At 43.9% G+C, this 18,044-nt stretch overlaps 1 protein-coding gene across 2 annotated transcripts in view; it reads right to left on the bottom strand.

Moving 5' to 3' along the window:
* Positions 1–18,044, bottom strand: part of LOC137347347 (inactive phospholipase C-like protein 2) — a 362,127-nt gene that overhangs the window by 11,491 nt on the left and 332,592 nt on the right. For both annotated transcript variants that reach the window (XM_068011820.1, XM_068011821.1), the window contains exon 5: positions 9,417–9,526. In XM_068011820.1, the coding sequence (XP_067867921.1) occupies positions 9,417–9,526 (110 nt within the window). The remainder of the gene's footprint in view (positions 1–9,416; positions 9,527–18,044) is intronic.

Here is an 18,044-nt window from a genome sequence, read left to right as displayed (position 1 = left end):
GAAAATGGCTATGGAATAGTGGTTTTGCCATTTCCTTCCTTGTATGGGCACAATCTCAGTTACCATATATATGGGAGCATTATTAATTAATTATATTATATTCCTTGACATTCATGTCCTAGGTTCTTCATACAATATCTCATGGCATCCACTTGGCCAATTATGTTCATTATTTTACAAATATTATCAACAACCTGAAGACGAATTTGTTTAGCTCGCTTAATGTCTCTTCATAGCGCTTAGCTCTGAAACTGGGAACAATCTGTTTGCGTTTAAAAAAAAGATTTCTGCTAAAGTTTTAGCAGTACAACCTCATCAGTTGCGAATTGGAAAATAACTGAATTGCTTTTGTTTTTTAAAAAATATTTTCTTTATGTGTGACACAGAAGTTTACATGTGTGAGAGCGTGACACCTGAAGTGTAATGGATACATAAATAAATAGATGATGACTAAGGGCAAGTCTATGATCTTGGACTGCCTGATCATCCTGAATGAAAATGAATATCTGAAGCAGAATAGCCGGGAAGTGGGAGGGTGTTGGAACATAAGGAAAAAAATGTACATGCAGCATCAACACTTACTGATACTAAAAAGATCTTTATGTTCTAAGAAGATTTTATTTCAGTCACACTACTTGGTGAAAAAAAATAAAATTGGCTTTATTTGCTCTAGGAACAGAAGTAGAACATATATGCTAAATTACTCTAGCTTTTAACATTGCACATTGACACAGACATGCAACATTTAAGAAAAAATACCTACACCCAGTTTAACTTAAAAGGAGTGATTATCCCTTTATACGTCTGTATTAAGCTCTTTCAATTCTGAAAAACGGCTCTACAATTACTCCATATTTTCTCACTTAAACAGTATCAGATGAGGAGTCACATTGCAGTAACATATAACTATGTGGAATAAATCACTTCTGTGGTAGATAACAGCAATAATGTTTTAATGAAAAGTTGTGTATTTTAAATGGTTTTCACTTGCTATTTGTGGAAACACTCAGAACATTTTGATTAATCATTCTTAAAATACAACTCTCTTGTTTGAATATCAGTGACAGTTTTGTTAACAATACATTAGACACAGAGATAAAAGAACTACACTTTACCCTAGCACAATTTCTTCCTCCCCTCCACCCATGAAGCATCAATCATGAGTACATAATTTCATCATAGTAATTTACAATTACTGTTAATGCAGATTTTATGTTTTATTGCTTTTGTACTGGGAGCCATAATAGAATGGAGGAAAGTCTTTAGCAGTCTGTCTCAGGGTCAGATCTCGGCCAACAGTTGTTTACATTGTACATAAATGATTTGGGAATGGGCAGAAATCAAATTGTTTGTATTTGCTAAAGATAAAAATTGGTGAGGAAGGGGCTACAATGGCAAAATTGCACCAAGTATCTTTGCCCTCTCAAGCAGATGTCAATAGGAGCAGCAGTAGGCCATTCGAAGAACAGCAGGAGAATTCTCCTAGTGTCCTGGTCAACATCTGCCTCTCAGCTAATGCCTAAAACTGGTGCACAGTGGCAGCAGTGTCGACCATCTACAAAATGAACTGTAGCAACTCCATCATAAGGTCAGAAGTGGGGATGTTCGTTGATAATTGCACAATGTTCAGCACCATTCGCGACTCCTCAGATAGTGAAGCAGCCCGTGTCTAGATGCAGTAAGACCTGGACAACATCCAGGCTTGGGATGATAAGTGGCAAATAACATTCATGCCACATAAGTACCAGGCAATGACCATCTCAAACAAGAGAGAATCTAACCATCTCCCCTTGACGTTCAATGGCATTACCATCGCTGAATTCCCCACTATCAACATCCTGGGGGTTACCATTGACTAGAAACTGAACTGGACCAGCCACATAAATACTGTGGCTACAAGAGCAGGCAGAGGCTAGGAATCCTGCGGTGAGTAACTCACCTCCTGACTCCCCAATGCCTGTCCACCATCTACAAGGCACAAGTCAGGAGTGTGATGGAATACTCTCCACTTGCCTGGACAGGTGCAGCTCCAACAACACTCAAGAAGCTCGACACCATCCAGGACAAAGCAGTCCGCTTGACTGGCACCCCATCCACCACCTTCAACATTCAATCCCTTCACCACTGACGCACAGTGGCAGCAGTGTGTACCATCTACAAGATGCACTGCAGCAACTCACCAAGGCTCTTTCGACAGCACCTTCCAAACCTGTGACCTCTACACCTGGAAGGACAAGAGCAGCAGATGCATGGGAACACCACCACCTGCAAGTTTCCCTCCAAGCCACACACCATCCTGACTTGGAACTATATCGCTGTTCCTTCACTGTCACTAGGTCAAAATCCTGGAACTCCCTTCCTAACAGCAGTGTTGGTGTACCTACACCCCAAGGACTGCAGCGGCTCACCACCACCTTCTCAAGGGCAATTAGGGATGGGCAATAAATGCTAGCCTAGTCAGTGACACCCAAATTCCATGAACGAATAAAAAAAAATAAAAAAAACAACTCGCCAAGGCTCCTTCGACAGTACCTTCCAAACCTGCAACCTCTACCACCTAAAAGGACAAGGACAGCAGTCGCATGGGAACACCTCCACCTGCAAGCTCCTCTCCAAGCCACACACCATTCTGACTTGGAATGATATTGCTTATTCCTTCACTGTCGCTGGGTCAAAATCTTGGAGCTCCCTCCCTAACAGCACTGTGAGTGCACCACATGGACTGCAGCGGTTCAAGAAGGTGGCTCACCACTACCTTCTCAAGTGCAATTAGAGATGGGCAATAAATTCTGGCCTTGCCAGTGATGCTCACATCCCATGCATAAATAAAAAGAAAAAGATCTGATCATTTATTTCACTGCTATTTGTGGCAGCAAGCTGTGAGAACATTTGCTACTGTGTTTCCTACATTACTACAATGACTACACTTGAGAAAGTACTTCGTTGGCTGTAAAGTGCTTTGGGATGTCCTGAGGTCATAAAGTTGCTACATAAATGCATGCTTGTTCTTTTGGTCCATAGAAATTTGGAGAGTTAAGTGAATTGGGGTCACAAGTGGCAGATGCTATTTAATGCAGGCAAATAAAAAGTGATGTGACTGATGAAGGGGAATATAGGAACATAGGAAATAGGAGCAGCAGTCGGCTATTCGGCCCATCGAGCCTGCTGCGCCATTCAACTAGATCATGGCTGATCATCTACCTCTAAAATGAACAATAATGAACTATAACACAAGAAAGGCATCTGGTGGATAACTTGTTGAAACCATTAACAGCATCTGACAGCAGTAAAGAAGGCAAAAAAGATCTTGCGAAGTGGAGTCCAGTAAGCGAGCCTATATACAATACTAGTTTGGCCCCAAATGGAGAAAAAAATAATTAAACTGATACTAGAGATTAGACATGTGAATTATGAGAAGAGACTGGAAACTGGGTGCATATGCACTGGAGAAAAGAAAGTATGGGGAAGATCACATTGTTGTTTTCAAAATTCTAAAGGGTGCAGATAAACAGAACCCTAATAAATTGTTTAACTTGCCCACAAACTCCTTAATTCACACTCAGAAGAGAGACTGTGTACAGGTAGTTTTGATTTAACATAAAGGGTGAACAATGTGTGGTACTGACTGCAAAGAGAGACAATGGAGGCAGACACTTGTGCAAATTGAAGAGGTAGCTTTATTGCAGTGACGGAAAAGATTAAAATAGATCAGTGTTTCTTTGAACTTTAGAAATCAGTAGATGGACTGGTTTTGAATATTCCTGTGCTTTCCGGGATCAACGATGACTTATAATTTGTAGAACATTTTGTACATGCTGGTGTGCATTTTAACTACGGACAATACTGTGTACTGATCTGAGGCTGGCAAATTAATCAGCGTCTTGTCCTTAAATTCTTACTCCATTGAGAAAGAAAGACTCTATGCGAAGGACAAAACATCCATGGCTAACTAAGCAAGTTAAGGATTGTACCAAATTGAAAGAAAAGGCATACAATGCTGCAAAGACTAGTGGTAGGCTAGAAGATTGGGGACATTTTAGAAACCAGAAAAGAATGAATAAAAAAAGGGAGAAATTAGAAAATGAGAGTAAACTAGCAAGAAATAAAAAAAAGATAGTAAGAGCTTCTACAAGTCTATAAAAAGGAAGAGAGTAGCTGAAGTAAACATTGGTCCCCTAGAGGATCAGACAGGGAATTAATAATGGGAAAGAAGGAAACGGCAGAGACTTTGAACAAGTATTTTGTATCTGTCTTCACGGTAGAAACAGTAAAAACATCCCAAGAATATTAGAAAATCAAGGGGCAAAAGGGAGGGGGGAGCTTGAAATAATCACTATCACTAGAGAAAAAGTACTAGGAAAACTAATGGGACTAAAGGCTGACAAGTCCCCTGGACTGGATGGCCTACATCCTAAGGTTTTAAAAGAAGAGGCTGCAGAAATATTGGATGCATTGGTTGCAATCTTCCAAACTTCCCGAGATTCTGGAAAGGTCCCAGCGTATTGGAAAACTGTAAATGAAAGCAGGAAACTATAGGCCAGTTAGCTTAATGTTTGTCATTGGGAAAATGCTGGAATCCATTAAGGAAGTAGTGGCAGGACATTTAGAAAATCATAATACAATCAAGCAGAGTCAATATGGTTTTATGAAAGGGGAAGTGTTTGAAAATATATTAGAGTTCTTTGAGGATGCAAGAAGCAGGGTGATTAAATGGGGAACCAGTCGATGCATTCAATAGGTGCCACATAAAAGGATACCACACAAAATATGAGCGCATGGTGTTGGGGGGTAATATATTAGCATGGATAGAGGCTTGGCTAACAGGAAATAGAGAGTTGGGATAAATGGGGCATTTTCAGGTTGGCAAACTGTAACTAGCAGAGTGCTAAAGGGATCCGTTCTGGGGCCTCAACTATGTACATTCTATATTCATGACCTGGATGAAGGGACCAAGTGTATTGTAGCCAAATTTGCTGACGATACAAAGGTAGGCGAGAAGCAAGTTGTGAAAAAGACACAGAGTCTTCAAAGGGATATAGATAGGTTAAGTGAGTTGGCAAAAATTTGGCAGATGGAGTATAATGTGCGAAAATGTGAGGTTATCCACTTTGGTAAGAAGAATAGAAAAGCAGAATATTATTTAAATGGAGACCCTAGATGCTGCGGTACAGAGGGATCTGGGTGTCCTTGCACATGAATAACGAAAGGTTAGCATGCAGGTACAGCAAATAATTAGGAAGGCAAATGGAATAGTGGCCTGTAATGCAAGAAGAATGGAGTATAAAAGCAGGAAAATCTTGCTGCAACTGGAGGTTGTTGGTGAGACCACATCTAGAGTACTGCATACAGTTTTGATCTCTTTATTAAAGGAGGGATATACTTGCATTGGAAGCAGTTCAAAGAAGGTTCACAAGGCTGGTTCCTGGGATAAAGGAAGTTTTAAGAGGAAAGGTTGAGCAGTTTTGGCCTATACTCATTGGAGTTTTGAAATGAAAGGTGATCTTATTGAAACGTATACGATTTTGAGGGGGCTTGACAGGGCAGATGCTGAGAGGATGTTTCCCTTTGTGGGGGATATCTAGAATTAGAGAGCACATTTCCAAATAAGTGGCCTCCCATTTAAGCTGGAGATGAGGAGGAATTTATTCTCTCAGAGGGTTAATCTTTGGAATTCTCTTCCCCACAGAACAGTGGAGACTGGGTCATTGAATATATTCAAGGCTGAGTCAGACAGATTTTTGATCTACAAGGGAGTCAAGGGTTATGAGGAGCAGGCAGGAAAGTGGTGTTGAGACCACAATCAGATCAGCCATGATCTTACTGAATGGCGGAGCAGGCTCAAGGGGTCGAATTGCCTACTCCTGCTCCTATTTCTTACGTTACTTGGTAGCCTTTAATCTCAAAGATGAAGAAAAATCACATAAGTTGGCAGTCAACACCAAATTTTTCAGCGAACCAGAACACTATCGTTATGAGTAATGAGATTTCTCAGACCTACTATCTTCTGGTTGGGGTAAAGTGCAGCGTTGGCGTCTGACATGTTTAACAGGGGTGTTCTTTTAGTTTTTTTTTTAGAGATACAGCACTGAAACAGGCCCTTCGGCCCACCGAGTCTGTGCCGACCATCAACCACCCATTTATACTAATCCTACACTAATCCCATATTCCTACCAAACATCCCCACCTGTCCCTATATTTCCCTACCACCTACCTATACTAGTGACAATTTATAATGGTCAATTTACCTACCAACCTGCAAGTCTTTTGGATGTGGGAGGAAACCGGAGCACCCGGAGAAAACCCACGCAGACAAAGGGAGAACTTGCAAACTCCACACAGGCAGTACCCAGAATCGAACCCGGGTCCCTGGAGCTGTGAGGCTGCAGTGCTAACCACTGCGCCACTGTGCCGCCGGGGGTGTGTGCTTCTTTTCAGCTGCAGAGATGTCAGGCTGAGCAGACAACTAAAGGTGATAATTAACAGAAAAAGGGAGGAAATGTACAAAAAATATTTATTTTATCAGAACATTTACCAGAAGGTAACTTGAACAAAATACTCATTAAAATATAAGAATGTTAAGTTGTATTAATACGTTTACTGTACTGTATTACAGGAACACTGTAAACAATCCTCCATTATAAAATTATATTTCAATTGTTTTAATGGCCTAATTTGAAAAGGGAAACCTAAACCTTTCAAATCAGGGTTGATTCTCAGTCTGTGCTCAGTGAGGTGATTTCAGCTGAGGCACCAGTGCCGGGAGGTTGTTCCAATTGTGCCTCTGGGCTAGGAAGGAGAAAGAAATCATCCAAAGTTCCTTCTTTTGATTGTTGCTCAATGACCCCAGCTAGAATGTTGCACCTCTGTGGACATTAGGCGTGAGTATGTTTGGGCTCAGTTATGATGTACCCCACAATCAAATAGCCTGCCAACATTATTTGGGCTTATCGATGGAAAATGGTCACTTGGGCAAGGTACTGAAGGGCTGCTGGTGTTCCTGGAATCATATACGAGCAGGACCCTGCATCTTTCAGAGTAGGGGAGAAAACTGAATTTAAAAATACTTATCCATAATATATATATACTGGTTAATGAAAGTAAAAACAAAAGGTTCATTTTGAAATAGTTTTGACTCAACGAGTGATGCAACATAAATTAAAATCTTTAGCCTCATGGTAGCAATTATCTTTAGCTATGCATGTGTTGTTTATGTAGGACAAAGGACAGCCTCATTGCATACGCATTAGGGGAGATATTTGATGATCAGCTGGAAAATCCTTCAGGCAACCAACATCAAGTCTGGCTACAAAAGAAAACAATGCGTTTCCTAGGTCACAAATAGCTTGCATTCTCCTTTCGTGAACAACAGCATTGTATAGAAAGCTCCAAAAGTAGTCTATCGGGTATCAATTCTTTTTAATATCACATTATATTCAGTTGTTTCAATCACTGGAATCCTTTGAGACACACAACGGTTTCTACAAATACTGTTCAATCTTTCCATTGTAATTACAGGTTTGTAGTTCTATTTCATCAAATGGAAGTAAGTGAAATTAAATTCAATGTGACCTCTGAAGTAAGCCAGCAGTAGCTTTTAATTCTCTAGTCTGGGACTATGTTTCTAGAATTTGGTTTCAGCAGATCAGATCAATAACTACCACGGCACTTTCCTGACCAGGTTTTCAACATTCCACAGGCCTGTACAAATGTAATGGAATTTCAATGAAGAGCTTGACACATTTGTAGGTTCTTGAGATTGTTAATCACAATACTAATATCCTTTTACTTAGCAAAAATCTGGTTTTTAACTTGCAAAGGTAAGACCGTTCTGGAAACAGATTATCTTTTATCATACAGTCATGACCATAAAACCATAGACATTTACAATGCAGGAGGCCATTTAGCCCATTGTATTTGAATTGGCTTTTTGCTAGAGCAATGCAAAACGATTCTACTGCTTCATTCTCTCTCTCTATAGCTTTATATCTTCAAATATGCTTCAAATAAGTATTCATTCAATGCTGCAATGCTGCCTGCCTCAACCACTGTTTGTGGCAAGGCAAACCCTGCTCCAACATGTTTCTGTACAAATAATTTTCTTCTAATCTCTCTTCTCACCTTCTTAGAGATAATTTTAAATTGATGTTCCCTTGTCACCAACTCTCCAATATTTCCCTATTCAATCTGTCAAAACACATCATCATTTTGAAAACCTCTTGTCATGCAGACCCCCACTTGTCAAGAATGAGGCACATAAATTTCACAGCATAGACATTAAATTTCAAGTTGTTGCTGGGAAGAAGAGACGGCCTGTTACAAGAGGTTGCCAGGTCCCTGGCTGGAAAGACATTTTTGCATATTAACAGACAGTGTTTGCAGACAAAGGACCATTCCCTGACACACACAATACACAGAACCAAGACATGGTCAGACCAATGAGTCAAATGACTAACCTGCTTGGCAACCTAGGGTTTTCTGAATTGTACAGTTTGAACTGAGAGCCTGCAGAAAGCAGAATGCTCCTGGGCTGAAGCAGATCTCCTCTCTTGCCTGTCTGCTCTCATCTCTTTCTCACGGAACTCCAAAACCCACTGAAGACACATGAAACCCAAGAGAGAAAAGTCTCTTACAGTGAACATGGTTTAAGAAGAATACTGGGCCCCAATGAAAAGCAAGATCTACCTACAATTAAGGACTCTACAGTGAGCTCAAAGAACTGTAACAACTCTTCAGATATTGCCTCAAACTTTTCCACTTTATTTTTCTTCTGCTGTTGCTGTCCCTATCTGCATGTGTGTATCGCATATGCATGCTAGCGTGGGCGCGTCGTGTATCCGTAGGCGTCAACCGAATTAGAGTTTAAGTTTAATAAATTTCACTTTTCTTCTTTAAACCTGAGAAAACCTGTTGTGCTGGTTTCTTTGCCTTATAATTGGATAGCGGTGAACAAGGATTCACCAAGGGGGGGGACTAAAAACACGGTGTGTTTAAAATTAAAACCCTGTTATGGTAAGACCAGGTGAAGGCTGACAGGGACCCGTAGACACCTTTCTCACCTGGTCATAACACTCTATTAAACCACCTTTTATCATTCTCTTTTGAAAGTAGTCCCAATATTTCAAATCCCATCTCGTAACTATAATTTTCCATCTGTGGCATCTTCCTGCCGAATACATGCTGAACACACTCTATGGCTTTAAAGTCATTTTTATAGTAAGGCGCCCAAAACTGCACACAGTAATCTAACTGTAGCCTAATGTTTTGTATAAATTGATCATTTCTTCTTTACTCTTGTATCTTGTTACCCTGTTTATAAAACACAAAATTCTATTCCATGGCTTTATTTGCCTTCAAGAGAAGAGTTTATTGTTTATCAGGCATGTCTTATATTCTCAGTACTGTTAATAGTAAATTACCTTGAGAATAGTGATGTTCCAAGTAAAGCTCTCAACAGCTTTATGCAGTTTTCTTCCTTTAAGGCCTTCTTTGACTCCAATATTGTTCAGATTTTCATGGAACTCCATGGCTGAAAGCAACAAATATTTGTTATTCTTAAGCACGGTACATGGGAATAAGTTACTGGATGACATGAAACAATTGAGCTGAGCTGTTCAGTCGTGCTCTCAGCCAGATTGATTTATAAGAAAGCAAGGAATGAGAAAAGGGATTCGTGATGCGTGATTAATTTGTACCGTTTCCTTCCAATGCACAGTTCATGCTGTCTGCTAATTTAAATGATAGTTGCATGCATTCGAGCGTTAAATGTGCTGTGGAATAACTGTATGCCTCAAAAGGAGGCTAGAGTTTGTGCAAGGTCAGCTCCACTTCGAGCTAGCCTACACCACTTAAAGCCAGTCTACACCTCTTAAGGGGAGGTGCATTCTGGCTGGAGCAGGTGATGGAAGTGGCTGGGGAAGAGAGTCTGACCTGTAAGAAGACTGATTATTGGTGCAACAGGGCAGAGAGCATGCTCCAAGGTTCTCAGATGCAGCTCTGGAGGCCTTGGTGCAGGAGGTGGATAGGAGGCCAGGAGATCTTCCAGACAAACTCTGAGCAGGCAATGCAGTCAATGCAAGCAGTGTAGCCCTGACGATCTGGATACAGTACTGCAAGAAGTTTAGTGATCTCACATGAGTGATCAAGGTCAGTGAATTTGCCTTCAAATGCCATATCCCTACAACTGAACCACTAGCCTCAGACACTGCTCTCTTCAGACACCTTCACTCACCTACCAATAATCTTTATCAATCACGACCCATACCTAATATTCATAGCTTCACCCCACCCTCACATACTTAGTCCTGCTGCAAGCCTCATACCCACATCTCACAACTTGCACACAATTGCCAGCTATTCAACCATGACAGCCACATCACTCAAACACATTGCACCGCACTTACTGACAGACTTCCCTCTCTCTTGCAGGACAAGGTGCCTCATTACAGGAAACAGCAGCACCTAACTGATGGGGGACAGGCACAGCTGGATGTCCTTACCCTGATGGAGGAGATGGTGCTTGCTATCATTGGAAAGGCCATGACTGAGGCTGTGGCCGACAGTGGGGCTAAAACCATCGAAGATGACTGTAAGTTCATACCTAATCCTTCTTCTCACAACCCACTTCCCCTTCAGCCCACAATCTCTTCTGATGTACAAGCTGCAGATCATTTAAGCATGCATCCCTTGCTTGTCCCTTTTCCCTCACCACAATCCTTTCTCTTTTCAGATATCCAAGAATTGCAACCTGACTAGGCAGTGGTGGAACAGAGAGAGATGGAAGAGTAAGAATACAATGATGAAGAAGAAACACTGTCACTTGCTTTCACACTTGCAGCCACCAGTTCAGATACTGATACTGTGTATGCTTTAGAGGATCATTTAGAGGCGGAAATAGGATGCAGCCAGGGCAGTGGACAAAGGTGGCACAGTTGCCAGCTCACTGGAGGGCAAGGCCGCATGAGTTCTGTTGCAGAGGACTCAGTCAAGGACTCCACAGGGTGGCCTATGGAAGAATGCTGATGGGTATGCACAATAAAATGCTTGGTGCATTGGGAAACCTGCCAGAAAGCTTGCAGTCAATGTCAAGGAGCATGAAGAGCCTGGCACAACTTAGCACAGGGCTTTGCACAGAGCTTACAGCCCATACTAACCAGCTTGCAAGTGGTGGCCAACTCCACATGAACAGTTGCAGACCCATCCATTGCAGAAGCCACCCAACATCCAGATGCTACAGTGGAAGCTCAGACTGAAGTCATGCAAGCTCAGTTTGGTGTCACGATGGTTCAGGCTGCTGCCACCATAGCTGTGCATGCCAATGTTCAAAGGGGCTTGCAAGGTGTCACAGTAGTCCAAGCAGCAAAAGTGTTTTGATGCACCCCTAATGGTCTGCTTGATCATATTTTGTGTGGCAGCGTGGCTTTCTTTATATGCATGCTCGGCATGTGTGCACGGGTTGCATGCTGGAGTCATGAGCCATGTAGTCAGTGAATAGCCCTCGTCATCCAGTAGCCATCCTCTGGTTTGTTGTGGTAGCTGAAATGCAGATGGCACAGCGAACTGCTACAGAATGAAGACATTACGAAGACTGCCAGCATATCAGGCAGTGACTTGCATGATGCACTGAGAATATTTATTTATTTTTATTTCATTTATTTAGAGATACAGCACTGAAACAGGCCCTTCGGCCCACCGAGTCTGTGCCGACCATCAACCACCCATTTATACTAATCCTACAAAGATGTAAAGGTAACAGGGTTGTAGTGGTGGGTGATTTTAACTTCCCCTATATTGACTGGGACTCACTTAGTGCTAGGGGCTTGGATGGGGCAGAATTTGTAAGGAGCATCCAGGAGGGCTTCTTGAAACAATATGTAGATAGTGCAACTAGGGATGGGGCCGTACTGGACCTGGTATTGGGGAATGAGCCCGGCCAAGTGGTCGAATTTTCAGTAGGGGAAAAATTTCGGGAACAGTGACCATAATTCCATAAGTTTTAAGGTACTTGTGGATAAGGATAAGAGTAGTCCTCGGGTGAAGGTGCTAAATTGGGGGAAGGCTAATTATAACAATATTACGCAGGAACTGAAGAATTTAGATTGGGGGCGGCTGTTTGAGGGTAAATCAACATCTGACATGTGGGAGTCCTTCAAATGTCAGTTGATTAGAATCCAGGACCAGCATGTTCCGGTGAGGAAGAAGGATAAGTTTGGCAAGTTTCGGGAACCTTGGATAACGCGGGATATTGTGAGCTTAGTCAAAAAGAAAAAGGAAGCACTTGTAAGGGCTGGAAGGCTAGGAACAGACAAATCCCTTGAGGAATATAAAGACAGTAGGAAGGAACTTAAGCAAGGAGTCAGGAGGGCTAAAAGGGGTCATGAAAAGTCATTGGCAAACAGGATTAAGGAAAATCCCAAGGCTTTTTATACGTATATAAAGAGCAAGAGGGTAACCAGGGAAAGGGTTGGCCCACTCAAGGACAGAGAAGGGAATCTAAGTGTGGAGCCAGAGGAAATGGGTGAGGTACTAAATGAGTACTTTGCATCAGTATTCACCAAGGAAAAGGACTTGGTGGATGATGAGCCTAGGCAAGGGAGTGCAGATAGTCTCAGTCATCTCATTATAGAAAAGGAGGAGGTGTTGGGTGTCTTGCAAAGCATTAAGGTAGATAAGTCCCCAGGGCCTGATGGGATCTACCCCAGAATACTGAGGGAGGCAAGGGAAGAAATTGCTGGGGCCTTGACAGAAATCTTTGCATCTTCATTGGCTACAGGTGAGGTCCTAGAGGACTGGAGAATAGCCAATGTTGTTCCTTTGTTTAAGAAGGGCAGCAAGGATAATCCAGGAAATTATAGGCCGGTGAGCCTTACGTCAGTGGTAGGGAAATTATTGGACAGGATTCTTCGGGACAGGATTTACTCCCATTTGGAAACAAACTAACTCATTAGCGAGAGGCAGCATGGTTTTGTGAAGGGGGGGTCGTGTCTCACTAATTTGATTGAGATATTTGAGGAAGTGACAAAGATGATTGATGAAGAAAGGGCAGTGGATGTTATCTGTATGGATTTCAGTAAAGCCTTTGACAAGGTCCCTCATGGCAGACTGGTACAAAAGGCGAAGTCACACGAGATCAGAGGTGAGCTGGCAAGATGGATACAGAACTGGCTCAGTCACAGAAGACAGAGGGTAGCAGTGGAAGGGTGCTTTTCTGAATGGAGGGATGTGACTAGTGGTGTTCCGCAGGGATCAGTGCTGGGACTTTTGCTGTTTGTAGTATATATAAATGATTTGGAGGAAACTGTAGCTGGTCTGATTAGTAAGTTTGCGGACGACACAAAGGTTGGTGGAGTTGTGGATAGTGATGAGGATTGTCAGAGGATACAGCAGGATATAGATCGGTTGGAGACTTGGGCGGAGAAATGGCAGATGGAGTTTAATCCGGACAAATGTGAGGTAATGCATTTTGGAAGGTCTAATGCAGGTGGGAGGTATACAGTAAATGGCAGAACCCTTAGGAGTACTGACAGGCAGAGAGATCTGGGCGTACAGGTCCACAGGTCATTGAAAGTGTCAACACAGATGGATAAGGTAGTCAAGAAGGCATACTGCATGCTTGCCTTCATCGGTCGGGGCATAGAGTATAAAAATAGGCAAGTCATGCTGCAGCTGTACAGAACTTTAGTTAGGCCACACTTAGAATATTGCGTACAATTCTGGTCGCCACACTACCAGAAGGACATGGAGGCTTTGGAGAGGGTACAGAGGAGGTTTACCAGGATGTTGCCTGGTCTGGAGGGCATTAGCTATGAGGAGAGGTTGGATAAACTCGGATTGTTTTCACTGGAACGACGGAGGTGGAGGGGCAACATGATAGAGGTTTACAAAGTTATGAGCGGCATGGACAGAATGGATAGTCAGAAGCTTTTTCCCAGGGTGGAAGAGTCAGTTACTAGGGGACATAGGTTTAAGGTGAGAGGGGCAAAGTTTAGAGGGGATGTGCGAGGCAAGTTCTTTACACAGAGGGTGGTGAGTGCCTGGAACTTGCTGCCGGGGGAGGTGGTGGAAGCAGGTACGATAGCGACGTTTGAGAGGCATCTTGACAAATACATGAATAGGATGGGAATAGAGGGATACGGTCCCCGGAAGTGCAGAAGGTTTTAGTTTAGGCAGGCATCAAGATCGGCGCAGGCTTGGAGGGCCGAATGGCCTGTTCCTGTGCTGTACTGTTCTTTGTACATTAATCCCATATTCCTACCACATCCCCACAATTACCCTACCTATACTAGGGGCAATTTATAATGGCCAACTTACCTATCAACCTGCAAGTCTTGGGCTGTGGGAGGAAACCGGAGCACCCGGCGAAAACCCACGCAGTCACAGGGAGAACTTGCAAACTCCACACAGGCAGTACCCAGAATTGAACCCGGGTCGCTGGAGCTGTGAGGCTGCGGTGCTAAACACTGCGCCACTGTGCTGCCCCGAATAACTGCATAGCAGCTGGATATTGAGGGAGTGGAATCGCTTTTGGTTGCGGTACATTGCAGAATTAACATGTGGTGCCCACAAAGTGACTGTGCAGTCAATGGCATGCTGCACTTTGGGGAAGCCTGTAATCCTGGTGAAGTTATGTGCTTGTTCCACCTGCATCTTCCTGACAAGAGAAAATGAAATGTATTCAGCTCGCTTTGCATACAGATCTTGAGTGATCTCCCTTATGCAACAGTGGACAGCGGACTGGGAGATGCTGCAAATATCACCTGATCTAGCCTGGAAGGAGCCAGATGCACTATAGCTCCTGGCCATGCTCTCCTTCACAGCCACGAGCAATGCTGTCCTCACCCTGCTCTGAGACTGCAGTTCTGGCTGCAGATTTCAGGATGCACCTCCTTAATGAAATGGGTATGTTGCAGTAGTTTTACAGCAGTACTATACCCCCCAGACACAACCCATATACCCTGTTATGTAAGTTACTGAAGTTACTAGGAGTGATGTGGCAGGTCCTGAAGGCCTTGGTCCTGGGTTGCACCCAGACATGGGTTCAGTAATTTGCATCTGCTTTGGCCTGCAAAATGACAGGGACAATGAGCAGAGGTGACACAGAGGAGGACAAACCTCAAAGAGGGAGGAGGGGGAGAAGGGCTTTCAGCAGGAGGCTGAAGCTTCCTCGTCAAGCTTGAAATAGGAGAATTCCTCCTTGAACACCCTGGGCAGATATGCCTCATGCTGAAAGCCCTTCTCCCCCTCCTCCCTCTTTGAGAAGTTTGTCCTCCTCTGTGTCATCTCTGCTCATTGGCCCTGTCATTCTACAGGCCAAAGCAGATGCAAACTACTGAACCCATGTCTGGGAGCAACCCAGGACCAAGGCCTTCAGGACCTGTCACATCACTCCCAGTAGACTTCAGTAACTTACATAACAGGGTATATAGGTAGCGTCTGGGAGGTATAGTACTGCTGTAAAGGGGAGATCTGTCACACTCTTCGCAGTGGTTCAGCTTTCGTTGGTCCTTACCGGCATCCAGCTCTCATCTGTCGCTCCAAGTACTTGTTTGCATGTGACAGTGGCCGTACAGTGGGAAACCGACTTGACAGGCGGGCAAAACCAGCTGAGACCGGTCGATGCATTTCCCCATCGGTGAGTTTGGATTTGCCTATCCTTGCATGTGAAGTCTTACATACGAACATACGAATTAGGAGCAGGAGTAGGTCACTCGACACCTCGAGCCTGCTTCGCCATTCAATAAGATCATGGATGATCTGATTGTAACCTCAACTTCACATTCCTGCCTACCCCCAAAACCTTCCACCCCTTTGCTTATGAAGAATCTATCTAACTCGGCCGTAAAAATATTCAAAGACTCTGCTTCCACTGCCTTTTGAGGAAGAGAATTCCAAAGACTCACGACCCCTCTGATAGAAAAAAATTCTCCTCATCTCTGTCTTAAATGGGCGACCCCTTATTTTTAAACAGTGACTCCTAGTTCTAGATTCTCCCACATGCACCCTGTCAAGACCCTTCAGAATCTTCTATGTTTCAATCAAGTCGCCTCCTACACTTCTAAACTCCAGCGGATACAAGCCTAGTCTGTACAACCTTTCCTCATAAGACAACCCACCCATTCCAGGTATTAACCGAGTAAACCTTCTCTGAATTGATTCATTCACATCTTTCCTTAAATAAGGAGACCAATACTGTACACAGTACTCCAGATGTGGTCTCACCAATATGAGCGCACAGAATGTACTCTGGGTGAGGGACTTCAATGTCCATCACCAAGAGTGGCTCAGTAGCACCACTACTGACCGAGCTGGCCGAGTCCTAAAGGACAAAGCTGCTAGACTGGGTATGCGGCAGGTGGTGAGGGAACCAACAAGAGGGGAAAACATACTTGACCTCGTCCTCACCAATCTGCCTGCCGCAGATGCATCTGTCCATGATAGTACTGGTAGGCGTGGCCACCGCACAGTTGTTGTGGAGACGAAGTCCCATTTCACATTGAGGATACCCTCCATCGTGTTGTGTGGCACTACCACTGTGCTAAATAGGATAGATTTCGAACAGATCTAGCAATGCAAAATTGGGCATCCATGAGGCGCTGTGGGCCATCAACAGCAGCAGAATTGTACTCACCCACAATCTGTAACCTCATGGCCCGGCATATCCCCCACTCTACCATTACCATCAAGCCAGGAGACCAACCCTGGTTCAATGAAGAGTGCAGGAGGGCATGCCAGGAGCAGCACCAGGCATACCTCAAAATGAGGTGTCAACCTGGCGAAGCTACAACACAGGACTATCTGCGTGCCAAACTGCGTAAGCAGCATGCGATAGACAGAGCTAAGCGATCCCATAACCAACGGATCAGATCTAAGCTCTGCAGTCCTGCCACATCCATCGGTGAATGGTGGTGGACAATTAAACAACTAACTGGAGGAGGTGGCTCCACAAATATCCCCATCCTCAATGATGGGGGAGCCCAGCACATCAGTGCGAAAGATAAGGCTGAAGCATTTGCAACAATCTTCAGCCAGAAGTGCAGAGTTGATGCTCCATCACGGCCTCCTCCTGAAGTCCCCAGCATCACAGATGCCAGACTTCAGCCAATTCGATTCACTCCGCATGATATCAAGAAATGACTGAAGGCACTGGATACTGCAAAGGCTATGGGCCCTGACAATATTCAGGGAATAGTACTGAAGACCTGTGCTCCAGAACTTGCCGCGCCCCTAGCCAAGGTGTTTTAGTACAGATACAACACTGGCATCTACCCTGCAATGTGGAAAATTGCCCAGGTATGTCCTGTACACAAAAAGCAGGACAAGTCCAACCTGACCAATTGCTGCCCCATCAGCCTACTCTCAAGCATTAGTAAAGTGATGGAAGGTGTCATCAGCAGTGCCATCAAGCGGCACTTGCTTAGCAATAACCTGCTCAGTGACGCTCAGTTTGGGTTCTGCCAGGGCCACTCAACTCCTGACCTCATTACAGCCTTGGTACAAACATGGACAAAAGAACTGAACTCAAGATGTAAGGTGAGAGTGACTGCCCTTGACATCAAGGCAGCATTTGACCGAGTATGGCATTAAGGAGCCCTAGCAAAACTAAGGTCAATGGGAATCAGGGGGAAAACCCTATGCTGGCTGGAGTCATACCTAGCGCAAAGTAAGATGGTTGTGGTTGTTGCAAGTCAATCATCTGAGCTCCAGGACATCACTGCAGGTGTTCCTCAGGGTAGTGTCCTAGACCCAACCATCTTCAGCTGCTTCATCAATGACCTTCCTTCAATCATAAGGTCAGAAGTGGGGATGTTCGCTGATGATTGCACAATGTTCAGCACCATTCGTGACTCCTCAGATACTGAAGCAGTCCGTGTAGAAATGCAGCAAGACCTGGACAATATCCAGACTTGGGCTGATAAATGGCAAGTAACATTCGCACCACAGAAGTGCCAGGCAGTGACCATCTCCATCAAGAGGGAATCTAACCATCTCCCCTTGATATTCAATGGCATTACCATTGCTGAAGCCCCCACTATCAACATCCTAGGGGC

The sequence above is a fragment of the Heterodontus francisci genome, chromosome 2, assembly GCF_036365525.1.
Source record: "Heterodontus francisci isolate sHetFra1 chromosome 2, sHetFra1.hap1, whole genome shotgun sequence".
In the NCBI taxonomy this organism is placed as follows: Eukaryota; Metazoa; Chordata; class Chondrichthyes; order Heterodontiformes; family Heterodontidae; genus Heterodontus; species Heterodontus francisci.
This window is presented reverse-complemented; position numbering and strand designations above follow the sequence as displayed.